We start from the raw sequence: 23,465 nt of genomic DNA, 5'->3' as shown, positions 1-23,465 counted from the left end.
CAAGGACAAAGTACATAAGCCGAATGCGATTAGGTCAGTCTCCTCCAACGTTATCTGGTCCTCCACCTCCTGGTCTTCACGGCTCAAGCGCCTCTTGGACTTTTACATAGATCTGTAGTTGCATTTTCTGTAAGCAACATTATTATCTGCATAGTTAAAGAACAATTTAGTTTTATTGCTGGACCTCCGCAAAATATCACAACTTTAGTCCCAGTAATGCTGACTTGTAATTTCCATAGTCCACAGCACATGTAGTTTTCAAACGTATCAAGTGATTTCTGTAAATCACGTGGGGTCTCCGCGAACAAAACAGTATCATCAGCATAAAGGAGTATAAGATGCATCCATTGAATAAAGGTGCTTGTCATCACGTTCCTTTAGACTTCATCCGCTATGAGATGTGGTTGTATATCACTACCAAGTATGAAAGAATCCGGCTTGGCGCCCTGAGTTCTCTCTGTGAAGTTGTAAATAGTCGTTCCATCAACCATTATCTGAAATGAACACACAGATTTATCGACCAGTAACGTCATTCCATAAATAGTCTGGGTGAGTGGGCAAGTGAGTGAGGTTACATGGTGATTACTCTTACCTGATAGACACCAGCGTCCAGGAAGATGGAGATTTTGGCCTCTTGCCCAGCAACGAGTAGAGTCATATCGGCGCGTTCTTCCGTGCCCCATGCCCCGTTTGTTTTGGTGTTGAATATTGTTGTTTTCACATCGCCCAGACTGTCGAGACGAAATGATATGTGGCAAAGGACGTCCATTCCACTGCGGATGTCCACTGTGCATCTACAACAGGCGTGAATGACCTCACTGACGTGTTCCTTGTTACCCATGACACTACGGTGACAATTGACAAATGGCAATGACCTGCACAACGCATGCCTCAGGATGTCATGTCATACGGATACCCCCTATACCGCCCACCTTTGTTGTCTCTCCCTCAGGATGTCATGTCATACGGATACCCCCCTATACCGCCCACCTTTGTTGTCTCTCCCTCAGGATGTCATGTCATACGGATACCCCCACCTCCTGTTGTCTCTCCTCATACCGCCCACCTTTGTTGTCTCTCCCTCAGGATATCATGTCATACGGATACCCCCTATACCGCCCACCTTTGTTGTCTCTCCCTCAGGATATCATGTCATACGGATACCCCCCTATACCGCCCACCTTTGCTGTCTCTCAGGATGTCAGCGTCATACGGATACCCCCCTTGTTGTTCTCCCTCATACCGCCCACCTTTGTTGTCTCTCCCTCAGGATGTCATGTCATACGGATACCCCCTATACCGCCCACCTTTGTTGTCTCTCCCTCAGGATGTCATGTCATACGGATACCCCCTATACCGCCCACCTTTGTTGTCTCTCCCTCAGGATATCATGTCATACGGATACCCCCTATACCGCCCACCTTTGTTGTCTCTCCTCAGGATATCATGTCATACGAATACCCCCTATACCGCCCACCTTTGTTGTCTCCTCCTCAGGATATCATGTCATACGGATACCCCTATACCGCCCACCCTTTGTTGTCTCTCCTCAGGATGTCATGTCATACGGATACCCCCTATACCGCCCACCTTTGTTGTCTCTCCCTCAGGATATCATGTCATACGGATACCCCCTATACCGCCCACCTTTGTTGTCTCTCCCTCAGGATATCATGTCATACGGATACCCCCCTATACCGCCCACCTTTGTTGTCTCTCCCTCAGGATATCATGTCATACGGATACCCCCCTATACCGCCCACCTTTGTTGTCTCTCCCCTCAGGATATCATGTCATACGGATACCCCCTATACCGCCCACCTTTGTTGTCTCTCCTCAGGATATCATGTCATACGGATACCCCCCTATACCGCCCACCTTTGTTGTCTCTCCTCAGGATATCATGTCATACGGATACCCCCTATACCGCCCACCTTTGTTGTCTCCCCTCAGGATATCATGTCATACGGATACCCCCCTATACCGCCCACCTTTGCTCTCTCCCTCAGGATATCATGTCATACGGATACCCCCTATACCGCCCACCTTTGTTGTCTCTCCTCAGGATATCATGTCATACGGATACCCCCCTATACCGCCCACCTTTGTTGTCTCTCCCTCAGGATGTCATGTCATACGGATACCCCCTATACCGCCCACCTCTGTTGTCTCTCCCTCAGGATGTCATCATGTCATACGGATACCCCCTATACCGCCCACCTTTGTTGTCTCTCCTCAGGATGTCATGTCATACGGATACCCCCTATACCGCCCACCTCTGTTGTCTCTCCCTCAGGATGTCATGTCATACGGATACCCCCTATACCGCCCACCTTTGTTGTTGTCCCCTCAGGATGTCATGTCATACGGATACCCCCCTATACCGCCCACCTCTGTTGTCTCTCCCTCAGGATGTCATGTCATACGGATACCCCCTATACCGCCCACCTTTGTTGTCTCTCCCTCAGGATGTCATGTCATACGGATACCCCCTATACCGCCCACCTTTGTTGTCTCTCCCTCAGGATGTCATGTCATACGGATACCCCCTATACCGCCCACCTTTGTTGTCTCTCCCTCAGGATGTCATGTCATACGGATACCCCCTATACCGCCCACCTTTGTTGTCTCTCCTCAGGATGTCATGTCATACGGATACCCCCTATACCGCCCACCTTTGTTGTCTCTCCCTCAGGATATCATGTCATACGGATACCCCCCTATACCGCCCACCTTTGTTGTCTCCCCTCAGGATATCATGTCATACGGATACCCCCCTATACCGCCCACCTTTGTTGTCTCCCCTCAGGATGTCATGTCATACGGATACACACACCCCACCCCTATACCGCCCACCTCTGTTGTCTCTCCCTCAGGATGTCATGTCATACGGATACCCCCCTATACCGCCCACCTTTGTTGTCTCTCCCTCAGGATGTCATGTCATACTGATACACACACACACACACACACCCTATACCGCCCACCTCTGTTGTCTCTCCCTCAGGATGTCATGTCATACGGATACCCCCCTATACCGCCCACCTCTGTTGTCTCTCCTCAGGATGTCATGTCATACGGATACCCCCTATACCGCCCACCTTTGTTGTCTCTCCCTCAGGATATCATGTCATACGGATACCCCCTATACCGCCCACCTTTGTTGTCTCTCCCTCAGGATATCATGTCATACGGATACCCCCTATACCGCCCACCTTTGTTGTCTCTCCCTCAGGATGTCATGTCATACGGATACCCCCTATATACCGCCCACCTTTGTTGTCTCTCCCTCAGGATGTCATGTCATACGGATACCCCCTATACCGCCCACCTTTGTTGTCTCTCCTCAGGATATCATGTCATACGGATACCCCCCTATACCGCCCACCTTTGTTGTCTCTCCTCAGGATATCATGTCATACGGATACCCCCCTATACCGCCCACCTTTGTTGTCTCTCCCTCAGGATATCATGTCATACGGATACCCCCCTATACCGCCCACCTTTGTTGTCTCTCCTCAGGATATCATGTCATACTGATACACACCCACACACACACTCACCCCACCCCCTATACCGCCCAGTTTTGTTTCTCTCCCTCAGGATGTCATATTTACTGCACACACTACCAACAACACAGAATGGTGCTCCGGAGCTCATTGGACACACACACACAAACAAACAAACAAACAAACAAACAAACAAACAAACAAACAAACAAACAAACAAAACCACCTAACTCTAGAAACACTCCCACTAAATAACACCCAAACCTTCAAAGACTTAGGTATATTTCTAATCACAACTGGCCTTCTATGTCGCATATATTCCCACATAACCAACTAGTGCAAACATACAACTGACAAAAACAAATAACAACTACATAAGCGGGATAAAAGTGAAAAAAGAAATACCTACTATAATACTACGAGCAAATTTACGTTCACTGTTTCCATATGGAATCCATAGTCAATAGAACGATTAAGAAAACATAATACTATATGAGTTTTGTTACAGCCGAAAAGGTTCAATAATAGCTCCAAAGCAAATAGTTACCTTGACAGGAGTCGAACAATTCCTTTATACAACGTTTCCAGACAGGCAGTATTTTGGGGAGTAAATCCCGAAGGAAAATTAATTTCTTGGAGAAGACTGCGGAATAATGTCACTGCGGTGTTGCAGTACATGGCGTGCGAATGAACAAATAATCTTGTGGGCGTGATTGACTAGATATCTGAGTGGCATGCTATCCGTGTCTGACATGCACACGTGCACTTCCAACTATACTGTACCGTGTTGTCTTTGTCGGGGTTGCCGTAATACGCAGGTGCATATCACTTGAAGCACCGCATGGCAGTCTATACAAGACACCTACTTCCTGGAAAACATCATTCATATGTGAACATCATATATATAACATAACGAACGCATTGCGCAAGAAGTATGACAACAGACATATACATATAGCGGCACCTTGTCGTAGCCTAGTCGTCTCAGTCGTGAGTGAGTGAGGGAGTGGTCGGGTGAGTGAGTGGGTATTTTGGTGGGTGGATGGGTGTGCTTGGGTGAGTGAGTGGGTGGACGGGGACGGGGTGGGGATGGGGATGGGGTGGGGGTAGGAGTGAGTGAGTTTTGAGAACACGTTGCCTTTAGCAATATACCATTGATATCACGGCCTGACGAGCGAGGGCTTTAACCACTAGACCACCTACCGCTTCCCGCCACATCAAGAAGTAACGCCGTGAAATAAGTGATAAACTGTTCCCATGCCACTGACTGTTCCACGTCTCTCGGACATCGCGTACCCTAACGTGATATTGTATGTTGCTAGCAATGGCTGTTCATATCTACTATACCTCTGGTTTCAGAAGCACGTGTCACATGATGCCATCACTCGTGGTCAAGGGGACCATTTCTCTCCCGACAACATATGCGCGAAAGTGCATGTGATATATCTGTAAAGAGATCTATATTTTTATATAGATCGGCCGCCCCCGTGGTGTAGTGGTTAGAGCGCCCGCCCAGAGAGCGGAAGGTAGCGGGTTCGATCCCCGGCCGCGTCATACCAAAACACGTTAAAATATGTTACGTATTGGTCCCTCCTTGGCGCTCGGCATTAATGGGTACAACAAGGACTGGTCGGCTTGGAGTCAGTATAATGTGTCTGAGTTGGGTATTCATGCTTCACTGCAGCATGGTATCTCAATGGGCTAGCACTATAAAACCAGCTTAAGTCTCGGTTAGTACAAGCAGCCGCACATACACACGCATGCATGTCGTCATATGAGCGATATTCCTAAGTACGACGTTAAACCCAATTTCACCTCAACTCACCTCACCTCACCTCAATTTTAATATAGATCGGGGCGTTAAAGCGTTCGCTCGTCACGCCGAAGACCCGGGTTTGATTCCCTACATGGGCACAATGTTTGAAGCTCATTTCTGGTGTCCCCGCCATGATATTGCTGGAATATTGCTATGAGTGGCGTAAAACCATACACACTCACTCACTTTAATATATCACTGTTTCTGCTTACAGGGAACGGCAAATGTCTTTATAAATACTGAGCCAAACTTCCTAATCATACAGTCCTTCAGGACACGAGGGCGACACTTTTCTGCTTCTATGGATAATGTTGAAAATAACAAAGAATTAAGTTATCTCTGCTGTTGTAAACTTGTTCAAAATGATATTCATTTCATTAGATATTGTCTTATTCCAAAAAGTTACAATTGTCACAAAGCAATAATTCAGGTTTTAGAAACTGTTTGTTCGAACGTGGTAGCTTTAAACCACGTGCTGAACATTATATTTCGCCAATACTCTTACAAGATCTCTCTATACAAGACTACATCTAGGTACAACGTCTACTCACGGGATTGCGCCATCTGTATAGGCCGCAGAGACCCGACAGGGCATCCCATTCACCCGTGGACTGACAGACACTTGTGGTTTGGGCGTCACATTGTTTATAATCCTCTATACATGTGTATTTACTAGTTGCTCCATGGAACTGCCCCTCGGTTTCTCTAGTAGCACCGTCAACAACTGGCGGTGACCCACACGGAATGTCTGGTGTCAGAACATTATAGCTGTTTTCAGAACAGAATGATACATATCCTTCATTTCAACGTCCGAATTTGAATATATCGGTCTAACGCGATAATTTAGAATGAAAATTACAGTTTTATAGTGATGTTGTTATATTGTTCAAAAGACAAATTATCAAGAATAATGTAATAAATATTAAGGGACATGGTAACAAATTCAGATATATTGACCATCGTTTTGAAACATTCCTCAACATGGAGACATAGTTCGGATTAAGGATTAGCTGTTGTTGTTGTTCCTGTGTGGGATTAGCAGATAGACCCATGGAACCAAGCTTATGGTGCAAACCACAGGGGTTCGAATCCCTGTTTGGACAATAATTTTTACAAATAAAAATATACTCATTACATAAAATATGTATTTTATGTAATGAGTGTAGCGGGAGAATTTTTTTAAAAATCCATTTCTTCACCGAATTGGTTCAAATTTGAAATATAAGTTACTCATAACATATAAAAAGAATACTAGTATACGGTTGCAAAAATCTAGAGTTTTATTTTTTTTAAATATTGTCCAAACAGTGATTCGAACCCCTGTGGTGCAAACAAACCAAGGACAATACACAGCGTAAATCGAGAACTCAGGCCCACAATTATAGCTCCATGAATAATGATGAATTATATCATCATTTGAATATTGTTTTCTGTGGAATCCCTGAAAGGACATTGTCACGTTGTAGCATTTAGCGTTGTCGCCTTTACAAAAAATATGTAGCTGTTAGAAATATACAAAAACATTGCCACGACGTAACAGTTTTCAAGGTCAAAATCATCTAAAATGTATTAAAATACGAGACAACGCAACAATATGCCTTCCAGGATTCCATAGTTTTTCCACCCATTAGTATAGTTCCAGAGTTTGTTCTGATACCTGGTGCACATGATGTCTGGCCCAGCCGGTCAACCAGGCACCTGGACATGGCCGGACACACCTGGGCAGTAGCACACGGACCAGCCAGGCGCTGAGGACAGATGGACAGACACTTATATTCTGACGTCATTGAGTGGCAGTTTAGAAGCTGGGAAGGACAATACATATTTATGAATAACAGCTTCCTTTATTTTGTGAGTGCGTCGTTTCGATAGAGCGTCTTGTACCGTTAAGTAGCAGGAATGTAACAAGAGATGAAGATGATGATTTTGGAAACCGAGGCCATATAGCTGGAACATTGCTCTGTGCGGCGTAAAACTAAACTCACTCACTAATTTGGAAACTGACACGTAATATACGACCCCTTCCAGTGCCGAATACACGATATCAATACATCATAGCAATATCAATGGGCTTCATTTAGAACCTTTACCTGCGGCCAGTGGTGAATGTCACTGAAGACAGATCCTGCTCCAGTGATGACATCGACGTGGTCGCTGGTGTTGCTGTTGAGGTGGCAGGTGTGATGCTTATAACTGAATGACAAGCATGTTGATGACATGAGACACTCTGATGCACACTGGTACAGAGATGCAGCGATGACCTTCCTGTAGACGCTGCTGTCCATGTAAGTGTCCTTCTGAACCACCGACCATACGTCGAAACACTTTCCACGTGCGGCTAACACTGTGAGTGGGTGGGTGAAAATGACCGTTAGAATAAACGAAGCACACGACATCGCCGTAAACATCGCCTCTACCACGACTGTCATGTAGTCATACAGTCATCCTCCGTATAGATATCAACATCCAGCCACCTAGAGTTCTGCAACTAATGTCACCGAAGGGAAGAGGAGTTGTCTGGTTCTCTTCGTCTCATGAGAGACGAATCAGCACACATGGTCTCGCAACATAATTATAAGGACAATCTGAAATCAATGGTGCGTGGTTATAAACTGTCAAAGTGACAAAGCATCCCATAATGACATGCTATTGTTATTTATTACTGCATTATTCTAATCTCATTAATGATATTTAGAGAACTCGGGAATAAGGAAGTAATATTTTCATAATCGATTTGATAATTAAGAAATGAATTTACTTTAGTAGCAAAACAGTTCAACAGTTCAGTATCAGAAATGAGAAACAGCTAACGTCCAAGGGAAATGGAATCTAATGACAATGTTTGATGCCTCAAGCATTGTCCGTTATAACACGTTATATTTGGGATTACTGGCTGAGCGGTCTAGGCGTCTGACTTTGTGTGCTGGCGATTAGGTGCCTGACTCTGAGGGTGTGGGTTCGAATCCCGGATGGGACTCAACCCAAAAAAGTACTAGAATCTGTACTTTACTAAGAAATTGTAATCCCAAATATAACATGCGTTATAATGGCATTGTGTATTTCATTGTCCGTCATATTAATGGCCTGCTTTATATTCATCGTATTTACAATGTTTTACCAACGGCTATACTAATAATCATTTATCGGCTGAATGTACTACGATCTGAATTCCCAGAAAAAAAACATGATCAACATGAAACATGTATTGGAAAACAGAATGGAAGGTTTCTGCTGCACCTACGGGACAATGCCAAGTGTTTCAAAGTCCAAGTCACCCTAGACCTACGCTGGTGCAGACCGTTGAGTGTAGGTATGTATGGTCAACTTAGGTGAACGGGCAGGTTCAAGCAGGCGTCTTGCAACTCTCCTAGTCTGAGAATTCTTTACCATTTTAACCGACTCATTTGGGATTATTGATGACGTTCGAGGTAATCTATGTTAAGCACCAGTTCGATATCATGCGCATAATACCAGGAAGAGAAAGGGGAAGGACCTGCCCTTCAAATGGTTCAGGCAGATGAAGTACTTGCTGTTTGCAATGATGCCTTGGGGAAAGAGGTGTCTGGATGATATCTACACTTGGGCCGACTGAAGATCTTTCATATTCAAACTGTAACCCACTGTGGGCGAATCCAGTCGGATCCAGCTGCCTGTCTAAACCACGTAGTCCAAGAGCCAGGGGGTGATTGTTGTACCGAGAGGGGCCAAAGGGTATGAACATGTATCCTGATGTAAAATTGCCTCACGAATCCAAAAAATTCAGTCTTACAAATCAAAGCTGTGGCTTTTAGCCCACTAGGGGGCGCTGAAGCCATGACTCAGCATTTTTTTCCTGGTAAACTGCTGCATCATTTCAAATGACACTTCCCAACTACAAATACTCAGTATTTGACCCAAAGTGGTTGCAATGTGAAGAAGAAAGATCAATGTGTAATTTCACAATGTAAAATGTTCAGCTAAGTAGTATGTTGAGCAATTACATATTGTTTTTCTTCTTAAATTTATGATTTTTTGTCATTCTACAACCTAGTCCTGCATATAACTAGACGACTTTGCACTATAACAAGGTGTGCTCGATGTAGGCCTTGGATGGAATGCGAGTTTATTCATATGAACTATCTGCAACCTGAAGTTCAGTGTAATGAAACGAAAATGTAATATAATATGGTACTTAAGGCTTACAAATATGTACAAATGTCTAAGGAATACAAATATATCAAGATAAGTGTTATATCTAAGAAAGAAAAAGTAAGGGTAATTCTACAAAATCACTTAAGGGGAGATAATTCTGTAAATAAGGTTTTATCACTTAAGGGGAGATAATTCTGTAAATAAGGTTTTCAGAAAGAGGTATAAATTGCTTTTCAGCCTGCACGCACGTAGTTAGACACTTTTTAAAGTATAATAAATCACCAGCACCTGTAAAACACCTGCAAGACCACATACCTAGAAGAAAACCTGGACTCCTCTATGAACAGTTTACGGTCCCAGTGTTGTCTCCTGATCCTCAGATGCTGTCACACAAAGCCTGGCGTGCCTGACGGCAATGTGGAAACATAATAGGGTCTGTCGTCAGACATCCGACTGATATGCTCCCTCAACCTATTGCTACGATTCTGCCATTAACTGGTAAGCTTCGTATCATGAGTATGATTTTACACTGATTTCAGCTGTATTCCAAATGTTCAAGTATATGCTGGCATACATAAGAATGCATGGAATACACTGCAAGCTATTGCATGAACTACAAACTGACTCATAAATGTAAGTATGCTTTATATGAACGTGTATGACATAATGCATATGAACATCTGGGAAATAAATTTTTAAGATAAAACAATAATAAATTAAAAAAACACAACTTGAACATGTCAATATTTTATTAACATATACAAGTTAAGTACACTTGTTTAACACTACTCAGTTACAATGATCAAACATGGCAACTGTGAACACTCATTATCAGGATGATAAAACATCTTCCCCTGAAAAATCAAAACCATTATTCTGTGATGAAACGTATTTAAGTAAATGAAATTTACAATCAAACTTACAAACATAGGAAAACACTAATGTGTTAAAAACTACCAGCTGTAAAACTAACTGTAACAATAACAAGATTATCTTAACTCCAGCATCTCCGCTATATTTATTCCAAGAAATGGGAATGAAGTTTGTTTAAATGTACATAATACCTTGATTATAGTGACAGCTATTCATAATGAAAGCAGCACTGTTAAATTTTCTTTAACAATAGAAATGTGTACAAAATATTTTACAAAAACAAGTGGAATCATTAAAAACTTTGATGCTTAGGGACTAACGGGAAGAAGATGAATTCGAAACAAAACCTTCCTCAATGTTAGTCTTCTTTCCAACTAGCGAAGATGAAACACGTTACCATGGTTACTAATTGTGAAAATTGCAAATTACAGTTGGTGTTATATTGTTACTGATGTACTGAACCAATCATGATGACAAGGGAGGCAATTCATTGGGTTTTGTTCAAAATATTAGTTGGCGATATCATTTCACAACAAATCATAATAAAACTATACATCTGAAAATGGAATGTATAACATCGGAATAAAAACGATAATGGACAAATGACCACTGCCATATTTTACATATACTGGAATATTTTTTAAGAAACGTATATTGCAAATGAAGGCAACTACAGCAATATATTTTCAAGACCAAGGAATGCAATTAACAAAATAATACTTTCTCAAAGTATGTGAAAATTTAGATATGAAATAGACAGTGCTTTATACGTTTACCTTCTTGATCAAGGCTTCTGGGTTAAATTCATCACAAGCTTTTTATTCTCTCACAAACCAAGATAACCTTAGTTCCTAATGATATAAGAATTAACAGAATAGGTAACATAAAAATAATCACATCATGTCTTTGCAAGAAATAATTATCAAATTTGGCATGAAGACGGACGGAATACTGAATAAATGGAAACATTAGAAAAATTGTGTATAACATATTTAAATATATGATTATTAGTAAACAAAATGTCCAATAAATAAACATGAATACATTCTCCTACAAAATTGCCACGACATACATATGTACAGATATTTCTTTATGCACAAGAAGCATAGTCTTTGTGTGGAAACTCCAGTCACTTTGTCATTTATTTTGTCTTCTTCTTTTTCTTAGAAATGCGTCTTTTTGTTTTTGAATCAATGATGGACTGCGACTGTTTCTTGATTGCGGATCGAGATGGAACATCTCCGTCATCTTCACCACTGTCTTCATCATCTGGATCAAGATGAAAATAAACATGTACAATAACAATTGAATATGTATGTGTCGTGACAAGATGTAACAATCTCCTGAAGGTTCCACTCTCTTCAGTTGTGTGTCCATATTTAAGATGTCAGCATTTACACTGTTTATGTTACAGAACTCAAACAGCAGTTATTTATCAGGTAAGCCAAGAGGAAATCACAGAGGTCAAACATATCACAAGGAAAATCACTAAAGATCAATCCCAGGAGACAGACAATTTAAGCTTCACGGCTGTAATATATTCTGTGTGCAGCAGGGTAGTTAGTTACCAGATGAAGGGCAAAAACACATCATGTAAATTGCAGGCTAAATACAGAATCTTCCATTCCCTAGGTGAAATCTTTCTTAAGCTACATGAGCAAAATTCAGTTCATACTAACAGTGAAATTAAACATTTTGACAGAAACTATTATGGACTGCTTTCCACATTTTATAAGCAAGTATGAGGTCAATTTCACAAATTGTATTCATACTTATATAGTGTATTGTGTGTAATGTATTGGTGGATAGATGTATGACTCAAGACTATCGTGCAGGAGAGCTAGTTTATCCTTTGGTCTGAGTTTGACACTCTCAGGGAATAAACCATGTGAAGAGGTGAGGTACTACATTATGAGACTGATTTCTCTATGACAGATCAACTGATTACTATCCAAGTCCACACATTTTTAGATATATATCTGATCTTAGAACATGTGTTAAATATGAGATTATAATATGTTCTCATTTCTACAGCCCAAGCAGAATTTGGCCCACACAAGTTTGGCAGATAATTTTAAGTCAAGATCTGTAGCCAGTGGTCTAAAATAACATCACGAAAATATCATCAATGAATAATCAATTTTGACAACAACAAAAAAATCAGTCAGCTTTGGCCCAAGCTAAAAGATGTATAACTCCAGTTGTTCAGGATTCTTCATGAGGAAATATCAGATAATTGATAATGTAAAATTAAACACTTTTTCGTATCACATCAGCCTCTTCTCACACTGATCTAATCAACAACTTTCAGAACTACCTTCTGATGTACACAAATAGCGGTCAAACTGTGAATGACCAAGTGTAGCACATGCAAACAGAGCCTGGCTAGCTATTCTCGAAACGTTCGTAGCCCTAGAAGCCCTTACATTGATCGTAGTCAATGTGTTAAAAATGGGCTTAAGAAGTTCCTAGGGCTATGAACTTTTCGAGAATAGCTAGCCTGGTGTCCCTAAAGTATAAACAAACTTTCCCAAGGAATTGTGTTGTGCTGTTCATGCTGTTTTCCCTACTGGTGCCACATGACAAGTCACAGATCATGCATACTTTGCCATGCAAGACTAGATGTGTTTTCTGTTAGAGTTGGTACAGAACTTTACAAAGAGCAAGCAGACCCTTTCAACAACTACCAACAAGAACATTCAAACTGTCTTCAAATCCCACTTACTTATTACTTCTTCTAAAGCAATAACCATAGAAATTCAACATATTGATGGATGATAAGTCAAGGCTCGTTAGTAGAAGGTTCTTTTACTATTCACTAAATTCATATGAGATTCAATCATTTTCCAAATCAATGCACACCCTGACTACTGTTTCTTCAAGAGCAACATCCAGACTTATGAAACATGTAAAGGATTTCCAATATGAAACAATATACAATATTCTTATTTCATACTTCAATACTCAGTGTAATGTGACTGAAATAAGATTATTCTGTACTTCAGAAAACTTGATAAACAAATCCACATGTTCATGTAATTCAAAATGTATGTGAATAAAGAAGCTGAAACTTATAAGAAAGATGTAAATACCTTCATAAACAAGATCTCTTTGTGTTTGGGGCAGTCTGATCCTCGTGTTGTATGTGGGTAGCGTCCCTTCTATGCTTGCATGGAACTGAAAACACAAAGAATGGAAGAAAGTCGTAACAAATTTTGCATAATTTCAGTCTGGTTCACATCACACAGCATAACAAAATGTACAGCATATCTACAAATTGTTACAGTATGCCAACAAAAGAAGTATTCTACAATAAAACTGTAACTTAATGACACAGCTAAAACTTTAATTGCAAAAAACAAACGTCAGGAATTATTACAGGTTAATTGCCATTTTCAAGGATAGATATTTATGCAATTAAAGTATTCACATTTAGATTTCTTTGTGAAATCTTATGATGAATATATAAGAGGTTTCTGGAGGAAAGAGGGTAAAATCAGATTCAAGCATTTTTCAGTGTCACAGTAGACAGTATTACAAGAAGTACTCATTTCTAGGAACCATCCCTACCCCGGAATGCCCACAGGTGGATCTAACTCTAGGAACTGAGCTCAAAACCAACAATTAGTTCCCATTCAACCATTATCAATGATATCCTTTCGTCTCAGTACGTCACTGTGATTAGCAACTCACCTCCTCCTCCTCCATCTGTTTCAGGGTTTCATTCAAATCTTTACCATCCAGCTCCTCTAGGAGTTTGAGCAGCTTCTCTTCTGAAGTCGACAACTGATCCAACACATACTCATCTGACGAGGCATTGATCTGGGCTGTTGGCACGTGACCTTTACTCTGTGTGAGAGAAATACATTCGTAAGTGATGAGTTTTGTTTAACAGCACTTAGAATAACGTTCCATGTATACCATGATACCTTGATGTATGGGGAAAGATATCAAGTGCAGTCATATCTATATTTACATCACCCTTTGTTCTATGCTGGCAAGCACTAGCATGTTTACCTACGTAAACAAGAAACAAGGTGAAACAAGACAAAACAACCTTTTCCAATCCATGACACAACAAACAGATTTATAATGTAAGAAAGTAACTTTTCATCAGGATGAACAGAATGCATAATGACTGTTTATATGCATAAGTCCTGTTCTGTCCAAGTCATGTATGATGACTACATGGTTGTCTCTACTCACAGCCTTCAGGTGGTGTAGTTTGTCAGCCAGATGCTCCACGCCAGCCTTGACCTGCACCAGGATCTTGCTAGCCCTCTGCAAGTTCTCATCGCCATCATCACGACGGTTCTCCTCTTTGGAAAGGTGAGCTTCGAACTCCTCCAGAACAGCCTGCCCACTGGAATGAAACATTTTTTATTGTCAAAACCGCTAGCACCATACAATCACCACTATACAACACTAAGTTGTAGACACACTGAGATAACAGTAGGACAATGTAGTGCTTTACAAGTGTTTGGGCATGGTGCAACAATAATTGGCAAGATATGGATATTCAGAAGCTTATCTTCAAATTCTGACATGTTACTAATAACATAAGAGCATTAACAGACATCAGGAAAGACGTTTCTCTTCATTCAGGTTCTGAAAATAACTAAAGCATAAAGTCTAACAAAACATTTTGTGTTCCTCCAACATTTCTGCCATGATCACTGCAGTCCTGTCATTAAAACCATTTTGTGTTCCTCCAACATTTCTGCCATGATCACTGCATTATCCTGACTGCCAACAGTGATGAGTCCTAAGTCATTAAAACCACTGAATTACAGCACATCTGATAACAAGGATCTTATCTGATCAAGAATTCACTTGCCTTGAGAGTTTGGCCTCTCCTGAATACTTCATCTCCTCAAATTCCTGCTTGAGTTTTTCCTTGTCATCACGGTGATATAGATGATGGTCTTCTCATTGTCCTTCTTGAGATCCTCCAAATGCTGAGTGGTGTGGCCTTGACTCTGGAAGCGCTCAACCACCTCCTGCAATCACCAGTGATCACATAACTGATATGCATACAGACACACAGCAGACACGAAGCTGGTTTACCACAAGTTGGAACCAAACTCAAATTTACAGCATTACTGAATAAACAAGGAATAATCATAAAGAATAACTACTCTGTTCAAAAAAAAAAGAGAAAAGCATTACATCCAGACATTTTGTTTACCTCAAAAGTTTAGCAAAGGAATCGGAACATAAGGAATCCTGTTAATACATACACACTGTAAGCCTTGCAGTCTACTCACCATAGTATCAGATACCCCAGTGGCCTCCTTGATGCGTCTGAAGGCCTCCTCGTATGTGGTGATCTTCTGCTGATGCTCCTCCCCAGTCAAAGCAGTCTTCTCTGTGCCTGTCAGCTCATCTCCCTGTACTGACCCACGCTGTGCCTGCATAGACAGAAAGCAATGCTGCATGTGTCACACAAACAAGGGAACGTGCACAGAAAGGGATGACATTAGTCCTTACAGAAGCTTCTGCATCACATATGACTATTCCAAAATTATCAAGCACAATTTCTAAAGTGTATTCATATTTAATCCTGAACTGAAAATCACTATACATTTCTCAATAGGTGTTGATTTAACAAAGAGCTGTAACATCATAAACAATCACATTCTTGAACAGTGTTTCCATATTTCTCCTCACCAGTCTTTTCTCTATTCTCTCGTGTTGCATCTTCTTCTCCTCAGCCTCCTTCTTCATCTTTTGAAGTTCAATCTCCCTCTTCTTCCTCTCACCATACACAATATTCTCCTGTTTCTTCAGCTCAGCCTGAGCTGACTGTTTAGCTCTCTCAGCATCATTTTCCATGGCCTTGAGGTCCTTCAGCTCTGCCTTTGTCTTGGCAATCTCTTGCTCCATCAGGTCCAGTCGTGTTGGGTATGTCTGGGCCTCCTGTAGGTACAGACATTATTAGAAAAGATGAGTGAGTGAGTGAGTTGGTTTTTATGCCACTTTTAGCAATATTCCAGCAATATCACGGCGGGGTACACCAGAAATGGGCTTCACACACACATTGTACCATGTAGGGAATTGAACCCAGGGGCTCCTTTCACGAAGCAACCTTTACTAAGGTTAACCTTAACTCCCATTCTTTAACATTGTACTAAGCAGAGGCCCAGATAAGCTGCGTATCTGGGTAAAATACAGACACAAAAAAATTATATTATGCATTGAAAAATATTTGTTGCGTACCAATTACCATTTAAAATGTTAGATACGCAAAAAGTTTATAACAAATGCGTACGGAATATATTTATAAAAATCGCTTGCGTAATGAAAAAGACATCGATTGCTATCAAGTTGTACTGTTAGTACAGGACAAGTGTTGTACTGTCAGTACAGGATGAGTGATTTTTTATTAAATCATTTCCATTATATTTCAGTTGGTTTTGATTAGGTATGACATAAGGCAGTACATACCTGCTTAGTAAACTTACTCAATGACATAATACTTAGTTGAGTAAAATCAATGAATACCCACATATTTGAAAGCAGTGGGTAACGGAAAATGAAATACCCACTCAACATTCATAATACCCACTCCAAAAAAATACAATGGGTACAGTACCCACATGAGCTAAATCTTATCTGGAGCTCTGACTAAGGTTACCTTAGTGACTAACGATCACCTTAGTGCTTTGTTAAAGGAGGCTGCCCCACCACCTTAGAAAAGATGAATCTTAGTTGAAGATTGGTCATTCGCATTCATTGTGAAAGCCTTCAATACTGAATATTGAACAGGACACCTGTAATCCTTTTCAACTAAAGTTCACCCTCCAGTAGGTTTAACCAATGTCAAACAGACTCTATGATATACTAAAACAATAGAGGATGAAATAAATTCAAACACCTATGATGGAATAGGTTACTCTAATTCTTTACCTCAGCAAACTTGGATTTGATCTCAAAGTAGACTCTCCTGACTTGTTTTGCCTCTTCACACTTCATGATTATTTTGTCATAGGCGTTTTCCAGGTAGCGCATTGTCTGCAAGCAGAGAAAAGGAGGAGAAACACTTCACAGTTAGTTCTATAAATAGACAGTATATATGAAAATACAGTTCTGTTGATGATACTGTTTTAAAGCCTTTATGAAGAAACAATTTACTAAATGCATTGTTGCGTTGTATGGTCGGACAGCATCCTGAGAGTGATGGTTGAGTAAGGAATAAGGTATCACACTGTTGTAAGGGACCATTCATAATTTATGGCTAGAGAGGGTGATGATGATTTTAAGGGGAGGGGGTACCCATTTTGTTCTGGTGACCTACCTAGGGGGTCAGCAATTTTGTACACACATGGGGGAAGAGCAATTTTGTACATAAAAATATGTTTATAAAATTATACTTAGAAATTATGGGAAGGGGAAGAGGGGTTATTGACTTTGTACATGACATGCAGGGGGGTCACTTATTTTGTACATAAATTTTAGGGGGGTTCATCCACATTGTACATGCTTCTCCATAAAAATCATCATCACACACACACACACCCCAAGCCATAAATTATGAACGGTCCCTAAGAAACATGTGAAAAGACAACTGACCAACTGTTGATGAGAGGGAATTACTCCACACCAAGTTGGCAGGCTGAATCACCTTCCATGCAGTTAAAAGACCAACAAATGATAACAATTACAGTAAAGGTGCCATTATGACAGCTTAGACACTCAGGGATTGAAAGAAGAAGGAAAAATGAAAAGAGTGAAAAAGGAAGACATGGTCATCAATATCCCCCTCCACAGTGTTCTGTTCCTATTTGGTTCCTGTCTTTTAACTCCACCACGACATTCATGTCCTGAAAACATATACCACATTTGGTTTCCCTATCTTTAACGGTTACTGACAAGATCTGTTCCCATTGGGGATAACGTGCACTAGTAAGTCAAGAAATGCATGACAAGGGCCATAACTCTATAAAGAATCATAACCATTTTTTAACTCCATCAAGGCATTTGTGTCCTGAAAATACATACCACGTTTGATTTCCCTATTACAGATTTTGAGAAAATCTGCTCGCATTGGGGATACCATGCACTAAGTCAAGAAACGCATGACAAGGGCCATAACTCTGTAACAAATTGTAACACGGTTTCCGTTTTCGAACTCCACCAAGGCATTCATGTCCTGAAAACACATACCAAATTTGGTTTCCGTATCTATTATCAGTGTCTGTCCCCTTCATATCAGATGGATGGACAGACAGATGGATGGAGCTCAAACCTATATCCCCCTCCCACTTCGTTGAGGGGGATAATACATTATAATAACGTAGCCCTAACAGAAACAATCATCAAATATTAACAGTACAATTGAGATTCACTTATTATTCACTGCACAGTGAAGGAACCAAGAATTGTCTTCACAAATATTCCATGGGTAAAACGTAATCCAGGTGACTGGCAAATACCATCAGCCCAATCTACCGTGCTGCCTACCTGGGCTTCATGGGAATCTCCCTTGTCTGTGGCAACAGCATCAGAGGAGTCTTTCACAAGGATGTTGTACTGGGTCTGTGCTTCCTCCAGTCTCTTCTGCTTCTGAGCTGTTTGGTGCCGCAGAGCATTGAGCTGCTTCATCGAATCGGATACTTTGTGGTCATAAATTATGATGGCCTCCTGTAGAGAAGCAGTAAAAATGTACGACTGGAAACATTCATAACAGTAAAACCTTTAGATATATTTAGAACTTATTCTATCTCACATATGGCATCTCCGCTAACTGTTTTTGACACTGAGTGGAAACAACATTAAGAATATGTATTCTTTACGTTCATGGACTAAAAAACACATCACCCAAACACAAACCATTCACAATGGACCCTTCCATAAGGCTATGCTCTATGTAGTTAGCAGATAGACAATATGTATGATGAAATATGTTTAAATATTTATTATTAATATAGTCTACATTAGTTATAAACAAAACAGTAACAGAATAAATTGTCCAAATTTCAGTCCAAAACATTACCTGTCTGAACAACTTCATGAAAACAAACACACATTAAATCATTCAACAGCATTTTGACAAGACACAACATGCTCAAGCCAGCTAAAAGGGATTCTACTGGGACAGTAGCAAAAGGTTACAGGGAGTGAGTGAGTGTTGGCCTAGTTAGCACTGCCTTTAGGAATATTCAAGCAAAGCAAGGGAATGCTAGAAATTTGCTCCAACTGTCTTCGGCATTAACAGCAAGTGCTATGCCACCAAATCCGTGAAATCGGAGACTAACACACCATAAGTACATAAAATGTTCTTCTCCAAAATCCCAGTGGGTAGATAGAGGTATGTGATACTTTGCATTGAAGAATATATGAACATATAGTCTAGAAGACAAACATGCTAGGAAAGCATATCACTTACCCTGCCTGTCCTGCCAGACAGGGCGGCTCTCATGACGGGTTTGTCATTGAGGGCTCTGTCGATAACATGTTCATCTTGCTGCAATACAAAACCAAAATCTGTCACACCAGTAAATATATCACATTTGGCACATACAAAAGAGTATCAGAAAAAAACACTTCCAAGAATTTACTTCCAAGTCATCTGGTCATTCTTTAAATATATATGATTTACTGAAATATGAATGCCAAGAAGATATTATTTTCCTTAAGTGGCATTTAGAAGCTTGTATGATGAAGTGGAACACTTTTTATGGCTAGACAACTTCTTTGTTGCAGTAGTAGTTGCGACGTTTCGGTGTAGATCATAACACCATTTTGCTTGATAACGGTGTTAGGATCTACACCGAAACGTTGCAACTACTACTGCAACAAAGAAGTTGTCTATCCATAAAAAGTGTTCCACTTCAAGATATTATTTCAATTACTACTGAAGAATTTGTTGCCCAGAATTTAGAAAGATGCAGTACCTTGAGTTTGTCGCTTCGTCTCTTTCTCAGCTCTGTTGTTTCTTTTCGGAGATTTGTAATATTATCTCGATTCTGTTTCATACAATACTGTGAGGATTCATAGTAAGCCTTTCGGTCACCCTCTGAAGCAAGTAATTGCATAATATTAATAAAATATTGTTGGGTAGAAATAGTGAGGGGAATGGATTCACGATCTTATGTTAGCTTTAGCATTTTAATGTAAGTATGTATGTCTTTCATTCCTAACAATAGAAATAAGGTGTGAATACCTCTACTTTCTGCCCCATTTTAAAAACACTGGTAAAGGTTGCCATATTAACTAACATTACTGTATTTAGCAATAATGTTTTGGGAAAACATTAATGGTAGCCTCATCAGTAACACACCAAAATGGAAGCAGGCTCCAATCCACATTGTCTTATGTGCAAAGGATGTAAAAGTAAAAGTTGAAAAAATTAAAATCCAGTAATCCTCATAAGGAAGGAACTCACACAAGATGGAAAGTTCCTGAGAAAAACACTTTCTTTACAGGAATTTCATTGAAATCTTGAATAAGTATATATTTGGGTGTTGGCCTAGTTAATGAAGTATGTCAATAAGAGACACCACTGTAGTGTTGTGTTGATACCAGACAATCCGTACCCATGGAGATTCGTACCTAACAAAAATGTTTAAGTCATACGAAAAATCCTCCTATGATTCATGCCTGTTTTGGAGCATTCGACATGTACCCACATTGAGATAACTCATACCCAAATTTGGATGATTCGTACCCATATTTGGATTGACAAAAAATAAGGGATTTTTCTTATAATATATCCATCACATATTCCAGCACATTGACAGTAATATATACCTGAAACAATTACTTTTCCAACATTCAATAATTATTCAATGCAATCTTACAATTTAGAGATGTTTTTGATGGTGTCGCGATGTGACAATGAAAGATGTCTGAACAGTCATTCCATCCACATTCTTGTAACATTAGCATTAATAATACCGAGTCAACTGAAATGGCTGAGGTGGCATATTGCTGTTTTAGTATTTAAATTATGTAGGATTGGAAGTTGGCGGGAGGAATACGTTTACGCAGTTGCATGATAGATACAATGGAAATAGTGGGCGGGTTTTCTGTCCAACTTATCAGATTTGTCTTGTTCTCAATATATTCTCTGAACTTTAGCCCATTCATATTGAATACATAGCTCACACACGCTAAAGACTATATTTCTATATCACACTCACTGTACACATTACTAATATAGTCAAAGTATGCGTTGGAAAAGCAACTAGCCTTCATATTAGTTCTCAGCACATATGCTGGACGCAAATGTCATGATCTTTCACATTATTCATTTACTTGTCATTTAACATGTACAAAATTACTAAAGATTACATTTACTGCATCGGATAGACATGGAAAGACACATATCGAATTAATGTTAAGACATGTCAAAGCACCAAATATATTTGTTTACAAATCACTAAGTCCTAAATAACGCTCACCCAACAAGGCGAGTTTAGCCTTTAGTTCTTCAATCTGTTCAGTTATAGGACGCTGTGCTAATGCGGCACCCCCAGGCATCTTGACAGCTGTTAGTTACGAGGTATTTCCTCAAATGATTCCTGTTCTGAACACCCTCTGTTTATCAGACTTGAGCAACTATTAACAACATGGACGATGCTGTAACCAAACGTTGCCAAGGTGCCCGATATCACGCATGCGTAATGCAGGAAGATATTAAAGGGAGGTAATTCTAATTTCATTGCAGGTGCGACAACTGTAAATTAATTAAAGGGGACGTAAAATACCTTCCACGCGACCTTTTTCATAACATACATTCGAAAAATATTTGAAAAACATTTTCGTTCGCACAGCTCCGAGGAAGAAGGACTGGTGAACAAGAAAAGGGTTAGGATGTTCACAATTGCTGATGAGTATTTTACTTGTGTTCAATGTTTTTATTTCAACAGGTGTAGGCCTCAGTTGTATGGATACACCAATAACGGGCAATATATAGATCACTTTTACCTTAAATGTGGTAAATATACCATAACATCAAAGTTTTTAAGAATGCTTTATTGATCAGAGATCTTTCTTCAAGGGGAGATAAGTAGGAAGCTTTTGGTCATAATCTTTACATGACAAATAATACATTACATTTCTAGTGGAGCTGTCTTAAATCATGGACATGTTGACAACTATGAAACACTTTTCATGGCACAATAACAACAAACACATAGATTTCCCTCTGTTTGTAACTCCTCGAGACGTTTCTTTTTCTACATTACAAGAGTGAGTGAGTGAGTATGGTTTTACGCCGCTTTTAGCAATATTCCAGCAATATCACGGCGGAGGACACCAGAAATGGGCTTCACACTTTATCCCATGTGGGGAATCGAACCCGGGGCTTCAGCTTGACGAGTAAACGCTTTAACCACTATGCTACCCCACCCCAACATCGTCATGGGCGGATCCAAGGGGGTAGTTCAGGGGGTTCGACCCATGAGATACTCTATCTAAGTAGTACAAGACATCAATGTCTCCACGCGCAAGTCTATGTTTCAGGGTGGACAGTTTTCTCTGGAGGTCTTGATACTTCTTTTTCTTTGTGGGCAGTCTCTGGCCGGCACTGTATTGCAACATTTTCAGTTCGTTAATGTTTTGCTCGTGCAACAGGAATTTCATCATCTCGAAAACGAGACACATCGACTGCCTGTTTGTTTACTGTTAACTGTTGGCGAGAGACAAACACTGACGGACGGCTTCTGTTAATTAATGGGTAAAAACCCAAAAAAAAACAAGAACCAACATGGACTAAACATACACCTTTGAAGCACATCCTTGGGACAGTGAGGGTAACTGGTTCGTGTCAGACTGACCAGACAAACGTTACCATACACAGGCCGACCCAAACCAAAACAAATCATAAAATATGGGTCTCAGTTGTCTATTTTGGGCATTAAAGTATATCGATTATTGGAATTATGAATAGATTTTGCACAAGGAAATTATTGCCTGGGGTCAGTACGAGTCGTCAAAGGATTCCGAAACGACGAGTAAGCAGACGAAGGATTGTAAATGGTCTTTTCATGACATATTTTTAGCGTGCATAATAGACAAAACGCATACACGTTTCTATGTTTCTGAATACAGTTATTTTTTCTTTGGTAGAACTGATACATGTCTATAAAAAACAGTTGTAGTATTTAAATAAGTTGATAAATAAATTCACT

General features: G+C 40.2%; 2 protein-coding genes across 2 annotated transcripts; both read right to left on the bottom strand.

The window, feature by feature from the left end:
- Window positions 1-238: 238 nt before the first annotated feature.
- On the bottom strand, window positions 239-7,832 carry LOC124258095. Its single transcript, XM_046692165.1, has 6 exons — window positions 7,416-7,832; window positions 6,983-7,073; window positions 5,877-6,073; window positions 4,293-4,378; window positions 593-794; window positions 239-494 (listed from the first exon to the last, which is right to left on the bottom strand). Exons 1-6 carry the CDS (start codon window positions 7,752-7,754, stop codon window positions 378-380), a joined length of 1,032 nt encoding a protein of 343 aa, XP_046548121.1. The 5' UTR covers window positions 7,755-7,832; the 3' UTR covers window positions 239-377.
- Window positions 7,833-10,190: 2,358 nt separating this feature from the next.
- On the bottom strand, window positions 10,191-21,934 carry LOC124257683 (outer dynein arm-docking complex subunit 3-like). The gene is given in 13 exon segments (XM_046691814.1): window positions 10,191-11,598; window positions 13,422-13,506; window positions 14,023-14,178; window positions 14,536-14,692; window positions 15,167-15,237; window positions 15,240-15,329; window positions 15,597-15,740; window positions 16,000-16,248; window positions 17,239-17,343; window positions 18,793-18,972; window positions 19,718-19,795; window positions 20,226-20,347; window positions 21,735-21,934. Coding segments are annotated over 13 exon segments (1,644 nt in total). The 5' UTR covers window positions 21,814-21,934; the 3' UTR covers window positions 10,191-11,470.
- Between the last annotated feature and the right edge of the window lie 1,531 nt (window positions 21,935-23,465).

This window comes from Haliotis rubra, unplaced genomic scaffold (assembly GCF_003918875.1).
Source record: "Haliotis rubra isolate DU_JTF1 unplaced genomic scaffold, ASM391887v1 Scf117, whole genome shotgun sequence".
NCBI lineage: Eukaryota > Metazoa > Mollusca > Gastropoda > Lepetellida > Haliotidae > Haliotis > Haliotis rubra.
The sequence above is the reverse complement of the archived record's forward strand: the minus strand, read 5'-3'. Positions and strand labels throughout refer to the sequence as shown.